At 43.1% G+C, this 22,498-nt stretch overlaps 3 protein-coding genes across 18 annotated transcripts in view; 2 read left to right on the top strand and 1 right to left on the bottom strand.

Annotated features, from left to right (window-relative positions):
- The window catches only part of Ndrg4 (NDRG family member 4), a 40,913-nt gene extending 37,148 nt beyond the window's left edge, over positions 1-3,765 (top strand). For 3 of the 5 annotated variants that reach the window (XM_020172721.2, XM_074055918.1, XM_020172719.2), the window contains 2 exons: positions 916-954; positions 1,776-3,765. In XM_020172721.2, coding sequence (XP_020028310.1) covers positions 916-954; positions 1,776-1,930 — 194 coding nt within the window. In that variant the 3' untranslated portion in view covers positions 1,931-3,765. The remainder of the gene's footprint in view (positions 1-915; positions 955-1,775) is intronic. The other 2 variants (XM_020172718.2, XM_020172720.2) reach the window with 1 other exon arrangement.
- Positions 3,766-4,625: 860 nt separating this feature from the next.
- Positions 4,626-8,755, top strand: Setd6 (SET domain containing 6, protein lysine methyltransferase). Of its 2 annotated transcripts, XM_020172741.2 has the most exons (9): positions 4,626-4,727; positions 4,931-5,026; positions 5,104-5,248; positions 5,336-5,477; positions 5,607-5,801; positions 5,938-6,058; positions 6,618-6,798; positions 6,916-7,058; positions 7,243-8,755. In XM_020172741.2, exons 1-9 carry the CDS (start codon positions 4,701-4,703, stop codon positions 7,543-7,545), a joined length of 1,353 nt encoding a protein of 450 aa, XP_020028330.1. In that variant the 5' UTR covers positions 4,626-4,700; the 3' UTR covers positions 7,546-8,755. The 2 variants fall into 2 exon arrangements, with proteins under 2 accessions (XP_020028330.1, XP_020028331.1); XM_020172742.2 differs by lacking the exon at positions 4,931-5,026 and having other exon boundaries at positions 4,631-4,727.
- Positions 8,756-8,864: 109 nt separating this feature from the next.
- Positions 8,865-22,498, bottom strand: part of Cnot1 (CCR4-NOT transcription complex subunit 1) — an 82,930-nt gene continuing 69,296 nt past the window's right edge. For 8 of the 11 annotated variants that reach the window (XM_020172728.2, XM_020172733.2, XM_020172732.2 and 5 more), the window contains 12 exons: positions 22,246-22,415; positions 21,331-21,583; positions 18,795-19,043; positions 17,736-17,899; positions 17,280-17,397; positions 16,184-16,285; positions 14,753-14,926; positions 13,790-13,939; positions 12,979-13,159; positions 10,773-10,905; positions 9,532-9,666; positions 8,865-9,378 (listed from right to left, as the gene is read on the bottom strand). In XM_020172728.2, the coding sequence (XP_020028317.1) occupies positions 9,300-9,378; positions 9,532-9,666; positions 10,773-10,905; positions 12,979-13,159; positions 13,790-13,939; positions 14,753-14,926; positions 16,184-16,285; positions 17,280-17,397; positions 17,736-17,899; positions 18,795-19,043; positions 21,331-21,583; positions 22,246-22,415 (1,908 nt within the window). In that variant the 3' untranslated portion in view covers positions 8,865-9,299. The remainder of the gene's footprint in view (positions 9,379-9,531; positions 9,667-10,772; positions 10,906-12,978; positions 13,160-13,789; positions 13,940-14,752; positions 14,927-16,183; positions 16,286-17,279; positions 17,398-17,735; positions 17,900-18,794; positions 19,044-21,330; positions 21,584-22,245; positions 22,416-22,498) is intronic. The other 3 variants (XM_020172735.2, XM_020172738.2, XM_020172737.2) reach the window with 1 other exon arrangement.

Genomic DNA, 22,498 nt, shown 5'->3' with positions numbered 1-22,498 from the left:
ACCCCCACCGGGCCTAAGGCACTTGAGAAGATCTTTGTCACAGGTGGAGGGTGGGATCCAAGGGCATCACAGGAATGGGCTTGGAATCTGGGAACCAGGAAAGGCAAGTGGGACCATTTGGGTGTTAGGAGAGCCAAAGGCAGCTGAATTGGGGTGGGGGAAGCAAACCAGAAGACTCAGGAACTCTGAGGTAGAACAAACTCCTTCCCACCACGTTCTGTCCCTCCCCAAACTGAGCCCATGAGCACCCCCAACACACCCAACTCTGGTGGTTCCTGTGTACCTCCTGGACCCACATCCTCTTCCTCCATCACACAGCTACTCCTCTGGCTCCTTTCCTGCCAGGAAGCAAACTTCCTGTGTCTGAATTTCTTCTCCTCCCCTCCTGCCCCCCTTCAACTCTGCAGCTATACCTCCAGAGCTGGGCTGCTGGGGCAGGCTGGAGCTGCCGGGAATGGAATTCCTCTGACCCCTGGGCCTGCCAGTCTCTTTGGGGGAGAAACAGGGCAGAGGCCAAAACACAGAGAGACACAGCTGGGAGTCCACCAGGCACCCCATGTGTTGGGAGGGACTTCGGATTTTGCAGGCCTCCCCCATTCTGTATGTGTAGCCTGCAGAATGGTGAGGGTACTGAGACTGGGATGTGGGATTTGAGCTGAAGAAGGGGTGGGGCGGGAGGTGAGAGCCCCCTCCTGCTGTGGATCCTGTAGGGGCTGTTGCTTGGGCAGGTGGACGGAGATGGGCACGAGTGGACTTTCTGAGGCTCCACCTTGCCCTAGTCCTCTCTGCGTTTATCCACCTTTCTCATTTCCTTGGCCCATCTCCATGCCCTGACCTGGGCCCAGCCCTGATCTTCACCGTGTTGTGTGTCTCCCCTGTCCCCCACCCCCCTTCTGGCTCTATCTTCTCTCTTAGTTGCGTACTTGAAGGACCGAAGGCTGAGTGGAGGAGCAGGTAGCCCTGTGGCCCTTCTCCTGATGCATGGACACCCCTCCCAGCCTCTCCCTGCTGCCTTCTCTGTGCAGTGCTGCAGCCAGGCCCCATCTTGCTGTGGTTTGGAATTTTCTTGTGTCCTGCTCAGCTCAAAACCCCAGAGGATTCCTGTTTTTCTGCAGATTCTGGGCCACCGTGGGCTCTGTCCCATATGGGGGCTCAAGATTGGCTGGTCTTAGAGCAGCCTTGCTTCTAGGTTGCCAGGGGCTGTGGGGCTTCCAGAGGTCTGGGAGTTAGAGCCAGAAGAGACCTACAGCCAGGCTACTTTGTGGGTACTGCACCTGGCCCTAGCCAAGCCCAGCAGGGGGAGACGAGTAAAGGGAGGGTAGTGTTGCTCCCACAGGTCTCACCTGCAAAACTCTGAGTAAGGGTAGAAACAGAATGCCAGGGCAGCCTGCAGCCATGACACTGTGTCCTCCTTTAGAGACAAATACTGCCTCCACCCCATCATCCTCTGTCGATGGAGGCCTAGTTGGTGTGATAGCATACCCCTGTCCCTGCTCAGGGGTGTCTGGGCAGCACCCCCCCCCACCCCGCCATCCTGTCCACAACTCTTTCTGGTTGTTGAGATCCAGGCCCTGCTGGCTGCATCCCCATTAGCACACTCATTGTCCCTGGCCCTGCATGCCTGGAGCCGATGCCAGTGCCCTGGCTTGGGATGGGCCTCTGTGTCATTGAAAGGCTGGGTCTCGCTGGCCGCTTTGCTTGTGTTCTCCTTTTCCCGCTTGCTGATGCCAGGCCCTACCTGTGCGTCCTCACACCTGTTCTGTTTTTGTCCACAGTGCCCTCGGCCAGCATGACACGTCTGGCACGCTCTCGCACTGCATCCCTCACCAGTGCCAGCTCAGTGGATGGCAGCCGCCCCCAGGCCTGCACCCACTCAGAAAGCAGTGAGGGGCTAGGCCAGGTCAACCACACCATGGAGGTGTCCTGCTGAAGCACCAACCAGTTCCACCCAAGACGCCCGCCCCTGTTGAGGGACCCCTGCCATCTCCCTGCACATTTTCCCTTTAGTTTATTTTTGTGAGGGCAAAGGGGAGGAAATAAGGTTATTTCTCTTGTTTAAACAATGAGGGGATCCAATTAGATTCTGAACAGTCTCAGATGGTTTGAGGGGCTCCTCCTCCCCACCCCACATCCCTCAGTGTGTTCTCTTGGCTGATATGGCCCCAACCCCTGCACAGTGGGAGTGGGGCCTTGAGGCAATTGGGGATTGACTGAGGAAAGAGTGGAGTCCTTTGTTAAGGCCAGGATCCAGGATCATTCTAAATTAAGGAAAGAGCATGGGTCCACCCCTCGGGAAGGCAGGCGTGAAGAGAAGATGGGGTTTTGAGATGGTGGGGTGCTGGGCTCAAACACTGATGTGGAAACCAGAAGATTGCAGCAGGGAGCCCTGGACCTCTGAAGGCCTCTTTCCCTTAGGCGCTGCCACCAAGCACACCTGTTTCTGATTTGTACTACCTGTTTCTGATCTGGAGTAAAGGTGACAATCATCTGGATAGTAGTCACAAGGTGGGGGGCACCATGACCTGGCAGTGGTTTTTTTTCCTGGTGCTCTCTGGGTGGCAGGCAGGGACTGAAGACAGAACATGGAGAACCTGAGGGCAGGAACCCCAACACTGTCCCTTCTAGCCCATATACTCTGCCGCCACCTTGCCCTGTCCCATCCTGAGCCAAGGCCTCCCTGGGGCAGAAATTACCTGGTCCTGTCTCTCTAGTGACCTGACTGGGGGCAGAGAGAGAAGGCTGGGATTATTCACATGGGTATCCCTGGTGCCGCCTTTGGGAGCTAGAAGGTTGCTGAGTCCTGTAGACTCCTTTGTTGCCTCAGGTTCCACAGAGGACAGCCCACTCAGCAGCCATGTGGTGTTTCTAGCAGAGCCCTGGTCAGTCTGTGCAGTACATCCTGTAGGCATCGGCAAGAGAGCAAGTTTACTGGAGCGAGCCAGTCCAAGACAGCTAGATGTCACCACCTCCTGTTAGGACTGGGGTTTGCTGGGTCCTGGAGTGGGAGCTGAAGGTTCCTAAGTGAACAAGGCCTAGAGAAGGGCTCCCCAAACACCCCAGTCCCCCTTCTGCCACCTGCAGCTCAGGACTGTACCATTTATTTCCCATCTACCCACCTTTACCGGGTAGAATCTCCCGGATCATTGTCCAATGCTAAGTCCATTGTCACAAACCCCCAACATAGATGGGAGAGTGCACAGAAAAACTGAAGGGCTGTGGAGGGGGTAGGGGGGGGTGTGTATGTGGGGGGGCGGTGTCCTGAGGCCAAGAGGACACCTACATCCATATTTCCTCAGCACAGGCCACCCCCCTCCTATAATCTTAAGCCATTACTAGACTGCTCTAGAGCCTGGTGGAGTGTAGTCTGTCCCCAGTTCTGTCTGCTCACGTGCTTCCTTTGAATATTGAATGTGACCGTTTAAAGCCGATAGAATTAATCCTTCTTATTGTAGATAGCACTGCGAGTACTGAATTTTTTTTTTTGCTGTGTTCTTTCAGGTGAGATCTATAAATATCTATACATTATATACATATGTATATTGGGTCCTCTTGTGTGTGGTTTTCCACTGGAGGCTGTCACTTTGATCAAGGTGGACTTTTAATGTCCTTTATTATTTTCCTCTCTGTACAAAGTGAAGAGCCTAATTTTGTGTATTCCGGTAGCTGATGTCATGAGACTTTGAGGTGACATGTAAAACAACACAAAACCCTTGTCGATGTAGAAAGCTAATTGTGCTGAAAAACTAATAAAGAACCTAAGAAGTGCTTGAGTGGTGATGCCATGGACAGAATGCTTCGGCTGCCCACAGCGCATGGGCTGCGGGGGGGGGGGGGGGTGAGAGTGCCTGTTTCGCCCATCTCTACTTACAGGGCTTGCATGTATATGTGTATACACATATACATATACATACACATATATGTATATATATAACATGTATATACGTATACACATTTATTTTTACCAACCTTAATATTAGTTCTGCAGGGTAGAAGTATTTCCTCTCAGCTGAGGAAACTGATGACCTGGCCCCAGTAAGAGACCAAACAGTGAAGTCTGGCATCGATTGCCTTTAAAACCCACTCCTGTAATCTCTATTCGCTGCCTCTTTTCTTAAAATTGACAGCATGTTACTGCTCTAAATTTAATCAGTGTCTCATTACTTACCGGATAGAGTTCCTTTGTGTGTCAACAAAGTAAAACTCAAGAACCCGCCATATTCTATGCATATGAAAAACAGGAATATTATAAGAGGGCAGATTGGTTCAAGAGCTAGAACGACAGCCTAGCAAGCTTAAGCCCCCGAGTTCAAACCCCAGTACCACCAACTTGTATGCAGTCAGAGGGGTAGGAGGGGAGGGGGTAGGACGGGAGAGGCCTGGGAACATGCTTATTTCCAAACGAAACATGCAGGCAAACTGCTCTCAAGTAGATTTCTACCCAGGAAGTCACCGATCCCGGGGACAGACAGCCTCCCGGCGGTGTCTGGCTCTGAACCACGCCCTCTTCACACTCCAGCTGCGCCCTTTCTAAGCCCAATTGAAAACAACAGCGCCCAAGAGGACGCCCGCAGGAGGGAGGAACCACCTGACGCGGGTTAGCGTTTGTCCTCCGCCCGGCGCCGGCCACGTGGTTCCGACGCGTCACAGCGGCGCCGGAAGCGCCTGCGCGGACCCACTGACCGGCGGCGTGCACTTGGACCATGGCGACTCAGGCCAAGCGGCGGCGGGTGAGTGGAGGGCGGAGGCCCCGCGCCTCACCCTACCTCGGCCCGAGTGTGGCTCGCTCGCCCCTACGCTCCTCTCGCGGGTCCCATGTCCTCAGAGGTCGTGTTCCCCACCCAACACGCCCGAGCCCTTCCTCCCGCGCACGCGCCGACGGGCCCCGCGGCTCTCCAGGGGCGGGGCCGCGTCACTATCTCGCTCCTCCCAGGTGGTGGGGCCCACGGGCGGCGGGGAGCCCGACACGGATCCTGTGGCTGGCTTCCTGCGCTGGTGCCAGCGAGTGGGACTGGAGCTGAATCCCAAGGTGTGTGCGCGGGCGGACGAGATGGAAGAGGCGCGGCGAGGCTTGGCACTGCTCTGACCTGCTCTTCCCTCGCTCAGGTGGTGGTGACTAGGCAGGGCACGGTGGCCGGCTACGGCATGGTGGCTTTGGACAGCGTGCAACCTGGAGAGCTGCTGTTCGCGGTTCCGCGGGCCGCGCTCCTGTCGCCGCACACCTGTTCCATCGGAGGCCTACTGGAAAGAGGTGAGCACTTCTCGGACGGGGCACCTGCGCGGGCTCACGGAGTCGCGCCGGCGCTCCTGCTCACTCTGTGTCTTCCCTGTTGCCCAGAGCGAGGCGCGCTGCAGAGCCAGTCGGGCTGGGTGCCGCTGCTGCTGGCGCTGCTCCACGAGCTTCAGGCCCCAGACTCACCCTGGAACCCATACTTTGCGCTCTGGCCTGAGCTGGGTCGCTTGGAGCATCCCATGTTCTGGTGAGAGCCGTGGAGGGGGTGGGGGAGCACCCTCATCAGCCTGCTCCAGCCACCCCGTCCTGGGCACAGGGCTCCCACACACCAGGCGGCGGGGTGTGTTGAAGGGAGCTGGGCGGGCTGTCCCTGCAGGCCAGAGGAGGAGCGGCGGCGCCTGCTGCAGGGCACAGGTGTCCTGGAGGCAGTGGAGAAGGATTTGACCAACATCCGCAGCGAGTACTCTTCCATCGTCCTACCCTTCATGGAAGCCCACCCAGATCTCTTCAGGTCTGGAGTTCGCTCCGTGGAACTCTATCACCAGCTTGTGGCCCTTGTTATGGCCTACAGGTAAATGAGAAGGAACTTGGAGAACTGAACCCTATCTTTAGAACCTACTGAGAGGCAAAATGGGGGGGACGGCAGTGAACTCCACCCCCAATCTCTTACCCAGGACTGGGCCTTAGCCAAGTTCTCCCTGTGACAGCTTTCAAGAACCACTGGAGGAAGAGGACGACGAAAAGGAGCCAAACTCGCCTTTGATGGTGCCTGCTGCAGACATACTAAACCACTCAGCCAATCACAATGCCAATCTAGAGTATTCTGCGGTGAGTGCATTTGGAGCCTTTGGAGTCCAACCAGTGTCAGTCACTGGGCTCCATTTTCCTCATCCTAAAACTCCCCTGAGATGTACTTTTTTTTTTGAGGGGGGGGGCGGGTAGGACGACGACTGTGTTTTGAACTCACCCCTAGATGTACTTTGGGTATGCTTTTAAAAAACATTTGAACACATCTTTGCCCTTTTTGTATTAGGTGTTTTCAAAATAGGGTCTCAGAAACTTTCCCCAGGCTAGCTTTGAAACTCCATCCTCCTGAACTCTGCTTCCCAAGTAGCAAAGATTATGGGCATCATGCCTGCCAAACTTGCAACTTCTAAGTGCTGAAGGTGAGCTAGTAGAGGTGTATCTAGTAATACATGAAGCTGACCTTTTTAAAAGTTGGTCTCACCCCCTTTCATTCTAAAGTATCTGGAAGTAAAAGTAGGACTGCTGATAGATGCAGCCTCAGTCAAAGGCCAAACGCACCTGCTGGAGGCTTCTAAGAACAAAGTAGTTCTGATGGGAGTGGCCAGGGAAAGGCCTACTCTGTTTCTCCCTTTTATCTCAGGATTATCTTCGGATGGTGGCTACTCGCCCCATTCCTAAAGGCCAGGAGATTTTCAACACTTATGGGCAAATGGCTAATTGGCAACTGATCCATATGTATGGTTTTGTCGAACCATATCCTGACAACACAGATGACACAGCAGACATTCAGATGGTGACTGTTCGTGAAGCTGCAGTGCAGAGTGAGTCTCATTAATACTGACAGCTGTGTCTCTGCCTACCCCAGCCTATAGTAGCTTTGTTGAACAGCATTTGAGTTGTGGAAATGGTGTTTGCTGAGATTTTCACTTTATCTACAGGAGCTAAAAGTACAGCTGAAAGGCTCCTGCTGTATGAGCGCTGGGATTTCTTATGCAAGCTGGAGATGGTGGGGGAAGAGGGAGCATTTGTGGTTGGGCGTGAAGAAGTGCTAACTGAAGAGGAGCTGACCACAACACTCAGGGTAAAGGACTGAGGATAACCATGCCATGCTGATAAACAGCTTCAGTGTCTACACTGAAGTAAAAGCTAGAGATGAGAGGAAAAGTGGGTAATAGTGCTCCTGAGGTTTGGTGGGATCAAGCCCCACTAACCCAGTATGCATTTTCAAATACTTTGTAATTGAAGGGACCCATGGTTGCTTCTAGGTACTGTGTATGTCTGCTGTGGAGTTCAGAGAGTATAAAGACCGGGATGAATGGAGAGAGGATGAAAGCAGAGAGGACAGCCTGACTATCACAAATATCCCCAAACTTAAAGCATCATGGAGACAGCTTCTTCAAGATAGTGTTCTGTTGACTCTGCAGACCTATGCCACAGACCTAAAAGCAGAGCAAGACTTGCTTAGTAATAAGATCTATGCCAAACTCAGCTGGAGGGAACAGCAGGCCTTACAGGTTCGCTATGGTCAGAAGATGATCTTACATCGGTTGTTGGAAATGACAAGCTAAAAGGTCCCCTCTTGCTTGAAGGAAAATCAGTAACTTCAATATGAACTGCTGTTCCTTGCTGCTTGAAAAGGAGGAAAATTTGGATCTTTGGCCTTTGTTACAACGTACCAGAAGGTAGCAGAGGTGGTGTGCTATTTTAAGGAAAGTGACATTTTTAAGGACTGGGATCAGCAGGCTTCCAGTTGTTACTTAACACTGCATTCTATAGCTGTTTCATTCTGCTGCAAGATGGAATGAATAGCATTTAATAAGGGTTTTGGAGGCAGACCTGATTCAAATCTGGGTCTGCGTGGAGGAAGTCACTAAACCTTTTTCGAAGCTCCCAATTCTGTTGGCAGACAGGACTGGTGCTGGGCAGCAGAGTGGGTTGCTTATGACCAGTTATGGGACCAGCACTCTGCAGATGGTATGACTCACCCTTGAAGGAATCTACCCCAAGATACCCAAGGACACCACACTAATGTTAAGACTCCAGCTGTTTACTTTTTGAACTTTTTTGCCCACCACCCCCCAGCCATGAAACTTTTAATGTGGGTTACAGTAATTTAAGTGGGATGTTTCGTAATTTAATTTGACCAGAGATTTTCCAGTTTCAAGTTTTCTTCTGTTGAAACAGAAAAAAGCTATACAAAAATAATTTTCTTACTTGGCATGGTGGCGCATACCTATAATCCTAGCACTCAAGAGCCTGAGGCAGGAGGACCAGGAGTTCAAGGTCAAAAAAGCTCCAGCTTAGTATTTATAAAAGTTGTATCATTCAAGAAGTGGTGTCCTAATGGCTGAGCTCTGCAAGGCTGGGCTGTCTACTTTTCTCCTTACCAGTACTGGCTGCTGCTACATGATTTTAATGTTTAGCTGTAGTCTGCACACACCCAAGAAGTCATTGAGCTAGGGCACAGGAAGTAGAAAAGCTTCAGAATAAACCACAAAACTTTAAAAATCCTTACAAAAAGAGGATGTTTTGGTTTTTGACATTTTGTTCAACTGGACTATATGGCTTGAGTGATAAGAACAATTTTTTTCCCAGTTTTCAAGTATCAGAAGAGGAATTGGGGCGGGGAGGGGGGTGGGACAGCAGCCTCTAGATCTAGTTTGATTTTTCCTCAAGTGAGGCACCGAGAAGCTGGCACAAATGCTTTCCCTACAGTCAGCTTTACAATGGCTCCCAGCAAAGGCAAGCAACGCCCTCCCACCCCGCCCCAACCTCAACTGTCAGCCCATCCCATATTCCCTGCAGATCATACCTTAGCACATCCATGTCTTTAATAACTTAGTGGCTTTCAAGGTCTCCTATCCACATTAAGAAAAAAATACATCACAAGAATTTAATATTTTACTGTTCTTTGGGATACCAGGAATGTCAGAAGACATGGAGCTATGCCCTCAGACAAGAGCATGGCATCAGCTGCCTCTTTATTACAAGGTACCAGTTTATGTACTTGCCTTGGACACATTTTTGCACAAACCCAGCAAGTTCAGACAAAGGTTTTCTCTTTCATATATTTACACAAGTTCAAAATGATATTCACAGCATCATCTAAATTTTGGCCAAGTCAAAAAAAAAATGCATTTAAACTTTGGAACGTGTGCCCACATAGACAGGAGGCTGACCCCAACAAGTAGATTTTTGGGTAGACACCTGAGAACCAAAGGGCTGGGAAAGTCAGGAGGACCTCAAAGGATTCTTCACTCAGTTTATGAACTTGGTGCGGTGAGACCAAGGCTGGTGCCTTTACAAGAGAGATGCAGTTCACCTAACTGGCACCTGTTCCTTCCATTACTTGCTGAGCCTGCTTCTGTCCCATGCAGCACTGTGCAACTGATTGGAATAACCTGAGTAGAGACAAATACACATTTAATTTTAAGGAAAATGTAGCTGTATTTGCTTTAGCTACCATGGTCTCAATTACAAACAAACCCAAGTTAGAGATATTAAATGTCTGTCATTCTTCTGTTTCACTGCTAGATAATTAGATTTCAACTCACTTTTCAATTTCTGGGGCACAGTGTACAAACTCATGGTTCCAGAACTTAAATGCTGGATTTTTTATCAGTTCAATGAAGGTAATAAGAAGACCCCAAGGATGTGGCCTATTTACAATCAACCGTTCCAAGAGAACCCTGGAGAGGGGGAGAATGAATTAGTTAATGCACACAGAAACAAATTCATGACCATGCTGCCATTGCTGCTGACTCGTCTACCTGACTATTATTAAGGCAGTTATAAAGATTTTACCCTTAGGTAAATTAATCTGCATAGTTTGGTTAATGTAGAAGATGGATTCTGGTTAGAATATCTGGGGACTTGAATTCTAGTTCTGAGCCTCAGAAGGCCAAGTACTAAAATAAAGGTAATGGTATCTATCTAAAAGCTATTCAGAATAAGATGGAAGGCAGAAAGTCTGCAGAGTACATGGTACACAAAAAGTAATCAAGAATAAACACCAAATGAAAATGGAAGAAATAGGAAACAATGGAAGAAATAGGAAACACTATTAGCATATGTAAATTGGTGACATTTTTCCTGAACGGCACCAAGTAGTGGCTTCAATATTCATATCCTTCAACCTGCCGCCTGTAATTCTAAATTTGCACTAAAGAAATAAAGGAAAAAAGATTTAAGGTCAAGAAATTACAAAATGGCATAGTATCATCTAAACATCCAATAAAATTAGTTAATTTCTGGCAGTAAACTTAAGGAATACCATATTCAGCACCATAGACACTATTCAGATGAATGGACAAGCTCTACAAGTTTTTGTATCTCACAGGAATCTACCCATTTCTCAATTTCCAATCCTATATATAGTCCAAACATTCTGAAAGATTCCTTACTATTGTTGGGAAAATGAAAGCATGACCCTGTTACTGCTCCTGCTTAAAACCTTGTAAGTCAAAGGTAGTAAAAGAAAATTCAAGATCCTTAAGTCTTTAATAAGCCTGCATGATTCAGGACTCATTGCAAATCCTGCTCCAACTACCAAGAAACACCTAACCTTCAACTAATAATACACTGAGCCCTTTTTTTTTAATTTGCTACTTGTTGCTCTCTCTCCATCAGACTAAATGTTAGGGGGGCATGGACAATCTCTCTGTTCGCAACTCTATCCCACATTTAGCACAGTATTAGGAATATAAAAGATACCAGAACTCTTGAATGCAAAGAACTCAAATTCAAAGTGATGGAAAGGAGGGCACCATTCTGAGGCATTTAAAGAAACTCTCACCTTGTGATCTGTTCCTGGATAGCTTCGGTGTTGGCCTCTGCAAAAAGGTACAGCATGGTGCAGCTGAAGTAGTGAGTGTGGCTGTTTGGGTACCTCAGCTGATTTGCAATTGCATTCAAGAAGAGATACCGGCCTAGAAATTAAAAGAGACTAATATTTAGCAAGGACTAGCTGTGAAAGGCCAAACAGTTCTATATAGGATTTGGGTTTCTGACAAGAAATAGCTTAAGACTCCTCCACTCCCCCAAACTGTGTAAGGGTTACTGGATAGTGTTCATGTGCCAGCTGCTTTGGTCCACACCACCAACCTTAAAAGAAGAAAAATTTATTTTGACAAGGTCCACTCCAGTTAAAGAAAAAACTCTTTTTGAAAGTTGAAAGTGTGCATAAGGGTAGGCATAGAGGATCTTTGGCTCTCTTAACCCCCCAAATTTTTATTTCTGTGGGTTTTTTGTTTTGTTTTTGGGTTTTTTTGTGGTACTGGGGCTTGAGCTCAGGGCCTTCACTTTGAGCCACTCCACCAGTCCTATTTTTTGTGAAGGGTTTTTAAAGATAGGATCTCACAGAACTATTTGCCCAGGCTGGCTTCAAGCCATGATCATCCTGATCGCTGAATCCTGAGTAGCTAGGATTACAGGCATGAGCCACTGGCGCCCAGCTTTTCTGTGGGTTTCATTTGAAAAATTTTCCATGTTAGAAAATTAAGATTGTTAAATACTTAAAAAAAAAAAAAAAACCCTCACCCTATGACAAACATGTTAATGAAAAATACTTTCCTCCAAAAATTTAATGCTGTCACTATTTTACATTCTGCAGATAATTTAATGTCATAACAGAAGAGTTGGATTCACATTTCTGCCTCTGCAGTTTGATCTGCTTAATATTACTCATGATTATAAAACTGTCACAGTAACCCTAACACTTCCTTAAAGAGTGTCATCCTCTTTTTGATGAGGTCTGGAAATAACAATATTCAATTTTGTTAAATACTGATTTTAAGCTCTCTCAAATCTCTTCTAAAAATAGGCAAGCAGTATATATCCAAGATGAATTAAGTCTCTTAAGAGTCCACAGCAAATTTAAAATAGTTCTTTGAAAGGAAACTATGCAAAAATGTCAAGACTGTGTAGCTAGTTAGCACCTAACTAGGGTCTCTTATTTTTTAATTTTTTGGTGGTACTAGGGTTTGAACTCAGGGCCTCACACTTGCTAGAAGGTGTTTTACAACTTGAGCCACTCCACTAGCTCTTTTCTGTGATAGGTTTTTTTCAAGATAGGGTCTCATGAACTATTTGCCCTGGCTGACTTCAAACCATGATTCCCCTCATCTCTGCCTCATGAGTAGCTAGGATTACAGGCATGAGCCATTAGTATCCAGTTGTCTCTTATTACTGCAATGAGTTATACTGTTTATTTCCTGCAAATAAATGTAGAGAAGTCATAGCCATTACCCTTTATATTTCACACTCAACATGCTGCCTGGCAAACAGGCACAAATAAATGTTCCAGAAACACAACCTATTGTAATAGGAGCCTATGTTGAAACATACTACCAAAAGGAGTATGTTCAATTTCACACTAAAACACTGAAATCATACACACCAAAATATTAACCAGTACGGCAGGATTTAGGGCAATTCTTTCCTTTATGCTTTGCTGTACATTGAATAGATAAGATCCAATATAAGATAAAATAACCAACTGAACGCCGGTTCTAACTACTCGGGAAGCAGAGATCAAGAGGATCACAGATTGAAGCCAGCCCAGGCAAACAGTTCACAAGACCCTATTTAAAAAAACCCAACATAAAATAGGTGGAGTGGCTCAAGTGGTAGAGCACCTGCCTAGCAAGTGTTAGGCCCTGAGCTCAAACCTGAATACAGCCAAAAAAAAAAAAAAAAAAAAAATCCAGAAAAACAAAAACAGGTAACAGCAAGTTTTTCAACTGGACTGATGAATAATCGATTATCAAACAAACAAAAACAGCCAGATCTATAGTTATGCTGACAGTACATTCTTCTTTTTGTTGTTGTTAGTACTGGAGTTTGAACTCTGGCCCTTGAGTCACCTGAACCAATGCCCGACCTTACAGTACATTTTTTACTATGTCTTAAAATCTTTTGTTTCATTTTTTTTTTTTTTTATGATCAGATTGTGGAAAAAAGCACAGAAAACCTTATGGTGCGGATTGGTCAGCTTCACTCACCCTCAGTGTCTAAATCGACAGCCAGGTTCTGGAAGATGTCCATGTGTGCTGAGTGAGTAATGGTGCTCATTGAAGGTGTGCTGCCCTTGTTATGGATGTGTGCAATGGCCTGAGTCCCTACATAGAGCACCAGTGCATTGATGAGCTGGAGGTTGTAGCGATTGCCAGGCTCATTGGATACCTAAGTAAGCAAAACAGAAAACTTACTCCCAAACAACTGACTGTAACACCATTATTTCTAAAGTCTTCTTATGCCTCCATGGAAAAGCTAAACTGCTCTCAATGTTCTCTGTAGTTAAAATACCAGAACCTTGCTCAATTTAGTGAGGTTAGTTAACAAATATATAGCTGCCCCCAGAGTGGAAATGATTGTCCTTGGGAACCCAAACAAATACCATTATCGTCCTCACAGCGTAGCACTGAAATTTGTCAAGACAAAACATACATGGTCCCAATTATGAAAATTACAATGGCACGGAAAGATATTCTACTTCAAGTCATTCCATACAGCAAATCTAACAAGAGTCCCCTTGCTTAGGAAAATCTTCTATACGAATATGGAATGACTGCTGGGTGTCTACTTTTAAAAGAAAATCAAGCCCTTACCATGTCTCGATCTGAAGCTGTAGCACTGTGTTGATAACTAAATATACTAGTAAAATATATAATCTACTCAAGCTCACCCAATTGATATAACAGTATGGTTTTAAATCAAGTTGAAAATACCAGTTCCTAAAATGTACCACACACAGGATGGTGCATATGAAGTACTTTCCACAGAACACACAGCAGAGAGCTTAAGCCAATTAACCTGGAGGTTGCTGCGCAGATCAGAAAGAAAAGTGACTGGTGATCGAGTTTTTAAATAGGAATCCAAATCCTTTTTGAACTGAGGTGGCATCACTCCAGTAAAATTGGTGAGAATCCGGGGTGCGATGTTAATTTCACTCAACATGTCCACCTACCACAAATAAATAAATTGTAGAAGTTTAACAAATTGTACCCAAGTTACAAAGTGGTAGGATTGTTTTTCAAAAACTCACATAAATGTCTTCAATTGTGGAATGCTACCTTTTATTTAATCTATAGTGAAAGGAATTTCTCATTCTGTAAAATTTCTTTCTTTTCAAAAACAAGGCAAGAGAAGTATTTTTTGTGGACAGGTCTAATTTGCATGAGTAACCAACTTTTCCGAAGCTTAGATTTGAGAATGAGTCTAGAAGATTTCTTATTCACCTCCAAGAGCCTCAAACCTTTGAAAAGAAGTCCCAGCAGAGTAAGGGGACATTACATTCACCACGTTTTTAAAAAGTGCACATCAAAGTTGGGGTTACAAAAATACAGTAGCAAATACATTAAAATAAATAGTAACACATCAATGTGGTGTGATTATAAGTGGTCCTGTTCTCTTTTACTACAATAATTTAAACACAAGAACACTCACAAACACCTGTGAAATATGGATTTACAAAGGTCTGTTTGATTTGTGATCCTGTTGTGCGTGGCTGACAATGGTTTAACACCTAGGCTGGGGTTCTATAATTACAGTATCAAGATTAATATGAAAAACAGCAACTAGAAAAATATGGTGAACTAATCAGCAGAAGCAGCATTACCATACCCCATCAGGATTTTTCCTGATTATTTCCTACAAATAGTACCCTAACCTAATGTGTGTGTTTGTGTATTGAGAAGAAAGGGGGTTAAACATCCCACTCATCAGAGAAAGAACCAAATTATTACAACCTTTGCTTGGAATTACTTGGAACATTACCTTCAGATTAGGAGTGAATGGGTCTGGGAGCCTCATGTTTCTTGGAAAGGCACTCAGGATCAAATTTCTTAATTGGATACAATTAGGTGGGATCACATCACAGAACCCGTAATGGTAATCACAAAGGAACTCTGGGAAATCATGTAAAAGAACCAGCAGCACTCTTAAAGTACCCTATTTTAAGAAAAAATAGAAAAAGGAAAAAAAACCTTCCACACTGAAAAAAGTTAACATATTTTCCTTAAATTTTTAATTCATTTAAAAAAGGCCAAAAGTATACTTCAATAACAAATCTATAGCCTTTAGTCAAATCATCAGGTTATCTATCAAAACATTTACATTTAAATATAATACTAAAAAACTAAGCATTATGAGTTTATAGCCTTAAATGAAAATGCCAGAATATTGTGCACAAAAAAAATACAATAATGTAGGCATCTATCTTCAGAATCCAGAAAGAGGGCTGGTAGAGTGGCACAAGCAGTAAGAGCGCCTGCCTACCAAGAGTGAGAAGAATTCAAACCCCAGTGCCAAAAAAAAAAAAAGAAAAGAAAAGGCGGGCGGTGGCGGGGAGAAGACAACTAAAAATTAGTTCTTAAAAAAGATTAGTAAGGGGCCAGCAGAGTGGTAGATCGCCTGACTAGCAAGCCTGAGGCCCTGAGTTCAAATACCAGTACCACCAAAACCAAACCCCACTTCCCAAAAAAAAGATTAACAAATTCAGCAATTCAGTACAAAGGTAGTATATAGATAGAACACTTCAGCAACTTTGTTACATAAGTGACAAAAGGCCACATTCAGTATAAGAAGAAACCTGATAAATCTGACAAGAGTAAACATTAAAAGGTCCCTCAAATCACCCCTTCCTTTACAGGAATGAAAAGGCAAGCGTGGGACATTTGAATATGTATCAAAAAAAGAGTTTGTACCCATAATATGTTAATAATTTTATTTTTAAAAATAAGGGAATAAACGATATACCCAAGTAAAAGCACTTACCTAGCATGCATGAGGCCCTGGGTTTGATCCCCAGTACCATTAAAAAAAAAAAAAAAGAATTAAAATTGAAAAATAAGAAAACTGAACAACTGTAGAGAAGTATGAGTAAAATACTGGAGTATCACAAAAAGGCTTATACACAAAAATCTCAATCAGGAACAATTAAGGAAATGCAAATTAAATCCTCAATAAAATTCTACTAAAATAGCTGAAACTGAAAAATCAGATATGCCAAGATATGGAAAAGTGAATTGATGCCAAAGTGTGAACTGGTTCTGGCCCTTTGTGATAGCATCCAAATGCAAGTACATGGATTTTGCGCTTTTCTGAATGTACGTTATCCTTTAAAAGCTTAATAAAAGTAAGGCCTCATAATCCTACGCAAAAGTATTTTTAGCTCTGGAAGTTAATTTATAAATCCAAATAAATTACCTTGTAGAGGATTTGCATAGGTTTAGTGAGTTCCACATTTCTAAGGAAAGGCGCTAAATATTTGAATAAATCAATCAGTAGCTGTGCATACATAGGCCATCCCTAAAAGAAAGAAATGTACATGAGTCATAATTATACTCGGTTATGGTTCAGCCAACAAAAAAAGTTGCTCCTGCAGCTATATTATGACATAATTATCATTTGTCACACTGGTATTATTAGAAAATACTGACGCTGAGTAGCTCTCCTAAACTAATGGCTAGACTAGTCTTAAAAAAGACTAAGTATTGAGGTAGTGGGAAATATGTGAAACAAACTGACTTCAGAGATTTCTGGACATATTGGTCCTTGTGCCCGTAAGAAAAGCAAGGGAAGGAGACCTTGAGGAAATTTCAGATATAATGTGACAACCAGAGGTTTGTTTTCTTAATTCCTTCATTTAATTAAAGTCACGGTCCTCAACTATTTCTTTTCCTACTCCCAACTTCTTGACTCATAGGAAACAACCTCAGTGAGTTTACAACATGAATCTCTAGTTTTAGCCAAAATTGGCCTGCTTACTATTCCACCTACCAATTAGATTTAATTCTTGGATGATTTTACTCAATATGTTGTGTCCCTCCCTTGGAAAAGGGAATACCCTTCTCTAACAAAGGTTCTTTAAAGGGTTATTTCACCTTTTTTGTCAAGTTCACTTCAGCACACTGTAGTCACATTTTGTTCTGGTCTGAAGGGCCAAACGAGGGAACTTTCTGTAGTATACATTTGCCATTTAATTGCAAAATCAAAGAGAAAAACTTCTCATATCAACTACAATGTATTCCTAGTTAGACTAAGAACTCTTTAATAAAAGTAGACAAAGCGGGCGGGGGTAGGGAGGAAGCCTCAAGTAGTAGAGAATTTACCTAGCACGTGTTAGTCCCTGGGTTCAGTCCCTAGCAAAACACACACATACACAAAAACAAAAATACTAATTTCCAAATAAATTTGGGAGAAGTACAATTACTACTGAATGACCAATAGAAATCTATAGGCAGTGCCCACAAGCCCCAGGTAGTTACAGTCTTCATCTGTAGGAGATAAACTGCAGCCACACCTTCTGCTGTGGCGTATGTGCCAGCATTCTTGCAATAAATATCCGATGGGAAATTAGTTCAAGCCAGGCGTATACAAAGCCGGGAGCTTTGGTAGGCCTCAAAATGTGGAATGTATTGCTGAAAGAAGAAAAAAATCTTAGCCAGAAACTCTAGTTGTGAAAGTTGTCTTATAAATCAAAACAGTCAACATGCCTCAAATACACAAAAGTTCCACCTCTGAAATTCTACCACACTCAACCAACGATACTTAGTAGAAAATCTCAGCCACCCGTGGTGGTGTGTGCCTATAATCCAACAGCTGGGGAAGCTTAGGCAGAAAGACCCTGAGTTCCAGGCCAGCCTGAGCTACATAGGTGAGACCCTCCTCGTCTCAAAAACCAAAACAAACAAGCCAAGGGGGATGGGGGAGGAGGGTTAGAGTAAATCTCTATTAAACCCAACAATACTATACTCACCAGAAAGCTGTAAGTGTCTGGAAATTAATGGTTTCCAACACATGCTCAGGTGCATTGAGTTCCAAAAGCAGCATGATAAAAATTCGATGATAGGGAAGCTGCTGAAATTCACTTTGCCTAACATCATGATCCTGTAGGAGAACTCCCACTACTATACCAAGGACCTATACAGAACACACAGATAACAGCTGATAAGTCCTACAGGAAATGTGCTTGTAACTTTCAACTCATGCTTCTTTTATCTTAAGCACTACATTAAAGGACAGGATATATATCATTTAAGCACAAAACTATATGCTGGCAGCCAAAGGGGCCATCTTTGGTTGACTTGGTCTGCATTGTTCTGTATGTTTTCTTTGAATTTCAATATTCTTGGACCAAACCTGCATATTCTCCACAATTGCCCACCACTGGTTTTAAAGCTCTAGAATTCAGGAGGGTCCCTCATATTTCACTGTGTTGAAACAATGTAATATTTCTGGTCTAACCTGAAGGTGACAAGCAGCAAATGATTTACACTTCTCTTAGCATTTGGTAGGTAGGTGGCCATGGGACCTGTTAATCAGGTAGCACAGCTGTGTCATTCAAACAACTGTCCTATGCTCCACTTGAGTTGCTCACGATCAGTGGAGGCCATGAAAGACCCACTTATAACTTCCCAAGGCCAAATTCTAAGTCCATGTTTATGTACATTTTTGCACAATTTTAATATTCACATTTCCAGGAATCCCACTGTGTACACTAGGTGCATGACTAAATGTCACCCCTGGCATCTGAACTGCCAATCTATATGCCGATCATGGATGTTTCCAGCCACCCATTCACAATCCTACTGTGTACAGAGAGGAAAGAAAATATACTACCTCAGTATTTTCATTACCAAAACATTAACATACTGAAATACATAGATTTTTTTTTCAGTTATAGCACTTTAATTTCATTTCTAGATAGAAAACAGAGGTTACAAAATGTTTTGGGGAAAGGTCAAGCACAGTGGAATTGAGAAACACTGACAGACTTCAAGTATACAAGGACAAGAGGCAAGAAAGGATTTCAGACCTTGTTTAGTAGATTAATCTTTGTGACAGTGTTGGTGGCCTCCCCTGAGTGCTTCACTAACAGTGCAATGAGTCGGACAAAGGCATCCAAGTTGTGATAGCACTTGGCTCGAATCATGGTAGGATTAGCAGCAGGATTGTGCTGCTGCTCAGCCTGAGCACGGTAACTGATTTCAACACACATTTCAGTGCACAGACGAAAGAACCTTGTTATGAGGTCATCAGTCTTCAGTATTCCTTGCTGGTGCATCTACCATGAGAACAAAAAAACCAAAGAGACACAATGAGATAAATACACAAACTCTGTACACACACAGATATTTTATTATTTATTCCTATTGTCAACTTTCTAATTCTTTGTTAAAAAAAAAAAGATGTAATGAGGAGAATGACTTCCCCATGACAGAATTCCTCCAGTTTAAAAGTTTCATACAGAATAGAGAAGACAGAAATTGACAGAGATAATATGACAATTTTGAAAAAGAGGGTATGACCAAATAATTTGGAAAATTATACAAATGAAATCAATGTTTAGTAACACTGGAGGTTATAGGGCATTCTGGACAATGTATCTTTTCTCCCAGGAGAATATACATGTATTTTTACTTCTCACCAATAGTTTACTTCTCATAGAATTAAATTTCCTCTGACTTAACCAATGACAAAGCTTTTTAAATGTCATCTAGCTACCTTTAGAAAAACCATTAACTTGTATAACAGAATCAAATGAAAATACCCACAGATTATGTCTAGCTATTGTAAATGCAATAAACTGTTACATTAAGTTACAATCAAATGGAAAATACAAGTTCACTGATAAGAAAGGAAAAGCTACATATTATATGACATTTGATCTAGAAGTGACTTCACAGCAGAGCAGAAAAGTTATTTGGCTAGTATCTAGATGAACAAACAAATGACAAAAAATAACAACACATTAAGACTACAGAGGAAGGAGGTCAGCATTTACTAAGCAAACAAACCAGGCCCTGAGAAAAAACATGAAGGTTATCTTAGAAATTTTAAAACAATTTAACTGTCTCTTCATGAGCAATATATTAGCTACATTGGTAGGACTATGATAACAATGTAACCCCAGCCAATAAAGGCCAGCAAAAAGGACTTTTGTCTACATTAAAATCTGAAAAATGAGGAGGGAGACTCTAGTGTGATAAAGAGGAAGCACAAGAAGGAAAAAGTGAGTGAGGATGAGATTATCAAAAGAATGCAAAAGGAACCAGAAAAGTATAATGAATTATTTTTTGTCAAGAGAAACAGAAAGATGACAGCAAAGAAACCAGAGGAAGAACTGAGACGGGTGCCACATCCATACCCATGAAGTAGCAATGATCACAAATCCAAATTGATTTAAATTTTTTCTATTCAAATCAAAATCAAAGTATAAACATACAGTAACAGTTTCTCAATAGTATTATGTTTTTCCTGTTTTTTTTTTTTTTTTTTTTTTTTTTTTGTGATACTGGGGTTTGGACTTAGGGTCTTGCCTAAGGGCAGGCGTAGATACCAGTTCAGTCATGCCCCTAGCCCAACTTCCTGGATTCTATAAGCAGAGAAATTTACCTAGTATGTTTTACTGAGTTCTCATTCATTTTGAAAAGTATATCTAATTTATGAATTTCAGATCTTCCACATTTCAACTGTCATGTAATTTAGTGATTTTTCTTTGACAACATATTCAAGTTTTGGCTTCAGTTTGAAGAACTATAATGGTCAGCAGGCAGAAATAAGCCAACAGCTCACCCTGAACAAACATAACAATCGTTCTACCAAAGATATTTTAAGGCCAGTTTGGGGAATGCACCATTCATACTATACAGTATTATAGTTAGGACACACTGACTGCTACTCTTAAACCTTCAGTCCCTGAATGCAGACAGTGATGATCAAAAAGCAGAGTACTACATGGTACCATGGCTCTCTTCCTGTATTTTTTTTTTTTTTTCTCTCTTCATCCAGTCCACAACTTTGTTCTTGTTAAACCTGACTTTTAGCTAGGGGCTTGGTTCCTAACACTTTAACTTCAATTGGCATCAAATTTAATGAACAGAAAATCTGAAGACTATTTTCCAAAAGCGTGTGTTACTATGTTTAGGCAGATAAGCTATATAAAATCTGAAAATATTCTATCACTTAAGTTTTTATTTTTTATTTGTTGTATCTTTCTTCTTTTAAACATGAGCTATAAGAATTTTAACTATTACACTCTATAATCCATCACTGCTGATTATCAAGCTAATAAAATTGTGTTTTCACAGCTTCATTATTCATTATGTGACCCACTGTACATTACTGCTGTGACAACGGCAATGAGATAAATAGGAATCAAGAGGGATGGGGAAGTCATTTACTGCTGTGATCAATGCTAAGTAAACACACAGGCAGTATCAATTTAACAAAGTATGATGGTGACATTTTTGGTTTGCATGAGTATGGAGGTAACCGTCTGACCGTAGGTATATAATACTGAACTTTAATATTGGCGGTATCACACCCTACTTATGTTGAATAAAAAGCACCTTTCTTTCCAAAAGCTCTACCTGTCCAACAAACGCAGAGAAAGCTTTGGTACTGTCACGGCCAGCTGCTGCTGAATGGTAGAGATTCACCCATTCCCTTAGAAGATACTCTGCCTTCTCCCTCAGGCCTGGAGGGTCATCATACTCTGAGGCTTGAGAGATCCCAGAATGCATCATAAAATTAGGGCCTCCATGAGCACGATCAATCATTGCTTCATAGTTGGACCGTACTACTTCCATCAGCTGAGGTAATCTAGTACAATAAATTCAAGTGAAAATCAGTCTACTCACAGTTGTAATTTCACGGACATACAGTAGGACAATTATTTAACAGCAACCAGAAGAGTGATGGTCATGTCACTTTAGCATTTCTATATTTAAATAAATAATTCTTTGGTCTCTTCGTATCTCCTTACTTATGAAGACATTATATAAAAATTACTGACTTTAGTTAAGCTACTTCTTCACCAAAAAAATGTGCCCATCGAAATGGAGTTGATATTCAGAGTCAACAAGTAATTTATTCACTGCCTACCTAATTTGTGCCAAACTTCTTTTATACTGCTTAATCCTCAACAGTTGTTTGAGAAATAATTTCCATTTTATTTAAGAAACAGGCCTAGTAAGAATAAGTCCTCTTGCCTAAAACCAGAAAGGTTTTAAGGGGCAGAGGCAGGGCTTTTAAACCACTGGCTTATAACACCAACTCAGAAGTCACTATGCTGCTCTACAACAAGAAGGCCTGTCAGTTTAGTTAAGCTTTCATACTTACAGGGCCAATATTAGGCCTAACTGAAGTTATGCTTTATTACGTTTTAGGTAAAGCAGCTATAAGTAATGTTAATAAGTCAGCACATCCATTTCTAAAGAAGTTAGGAGACTATTGAATGCACAAGGAAAGCATTTCATCCTCACCCTTCTGGAGCATTGCCTCTGGAATGAGCATTAATCCTCATGAGGGTTTCAATAGTATGAAACAGATCTGCTTCAGTAACATGGGCAACACTCCTTTCATCCACAAGTAGGATTTTTACCAATTGCATAGCAAATGCCACAGCCATGTAGTTTAAACCATTTTCCATTGACTGGCAATACAGAAAACACAATGTAAGAGAGAGAACACTTCAAACAAAAACATTGAGTCCTTTTTGTCATCTCAAGTAAATTC

The sequence above is a fragment of the Castor canadensis genome, chromosome 15 (assembly GCF_047511655.1).
Source record: "Castor canadensis chromosome 15, mCasCan1.hap1v2, whole genome shotgun sequence".
NCBI classification, from domain to species: Eukaryota; Metazoa; Chordata; class Mammalia; order Rodentia; family Castoridae; genus Castor; species Castor canadensis.
Note: the sequence above shows the minus strand (reverse complement) of the source record. Positions and strands in the feature narration are given on the sequence as shown.

What these genes read in the sequence shown, in the direction of transcription:
- Setd6 (XM_020172741.2), top strand. Translation starts at nt 4,701, where the DNA reads ATGGCGACTCAGGCCAAGCGGCGGCGG. An exon ending in GACTGGAGCTGAATCCCAAG is followed by an intron (nt 5,027 to 5,103) that starts GTGTGTGCGCGG and finishes TCCCTCGCTCAG; the next exon opens with GTGGTGGTGACTAGGCAGGG. An exon ending in AGCTGACCACAACACTCAGG is followed by an intron (nt 7,059 to 7,242) that starts GTAAAGGACTGA and finishes GGTTGCTTCTAG; the next exon opens with GTACTGTGTATGTCTGCTGT.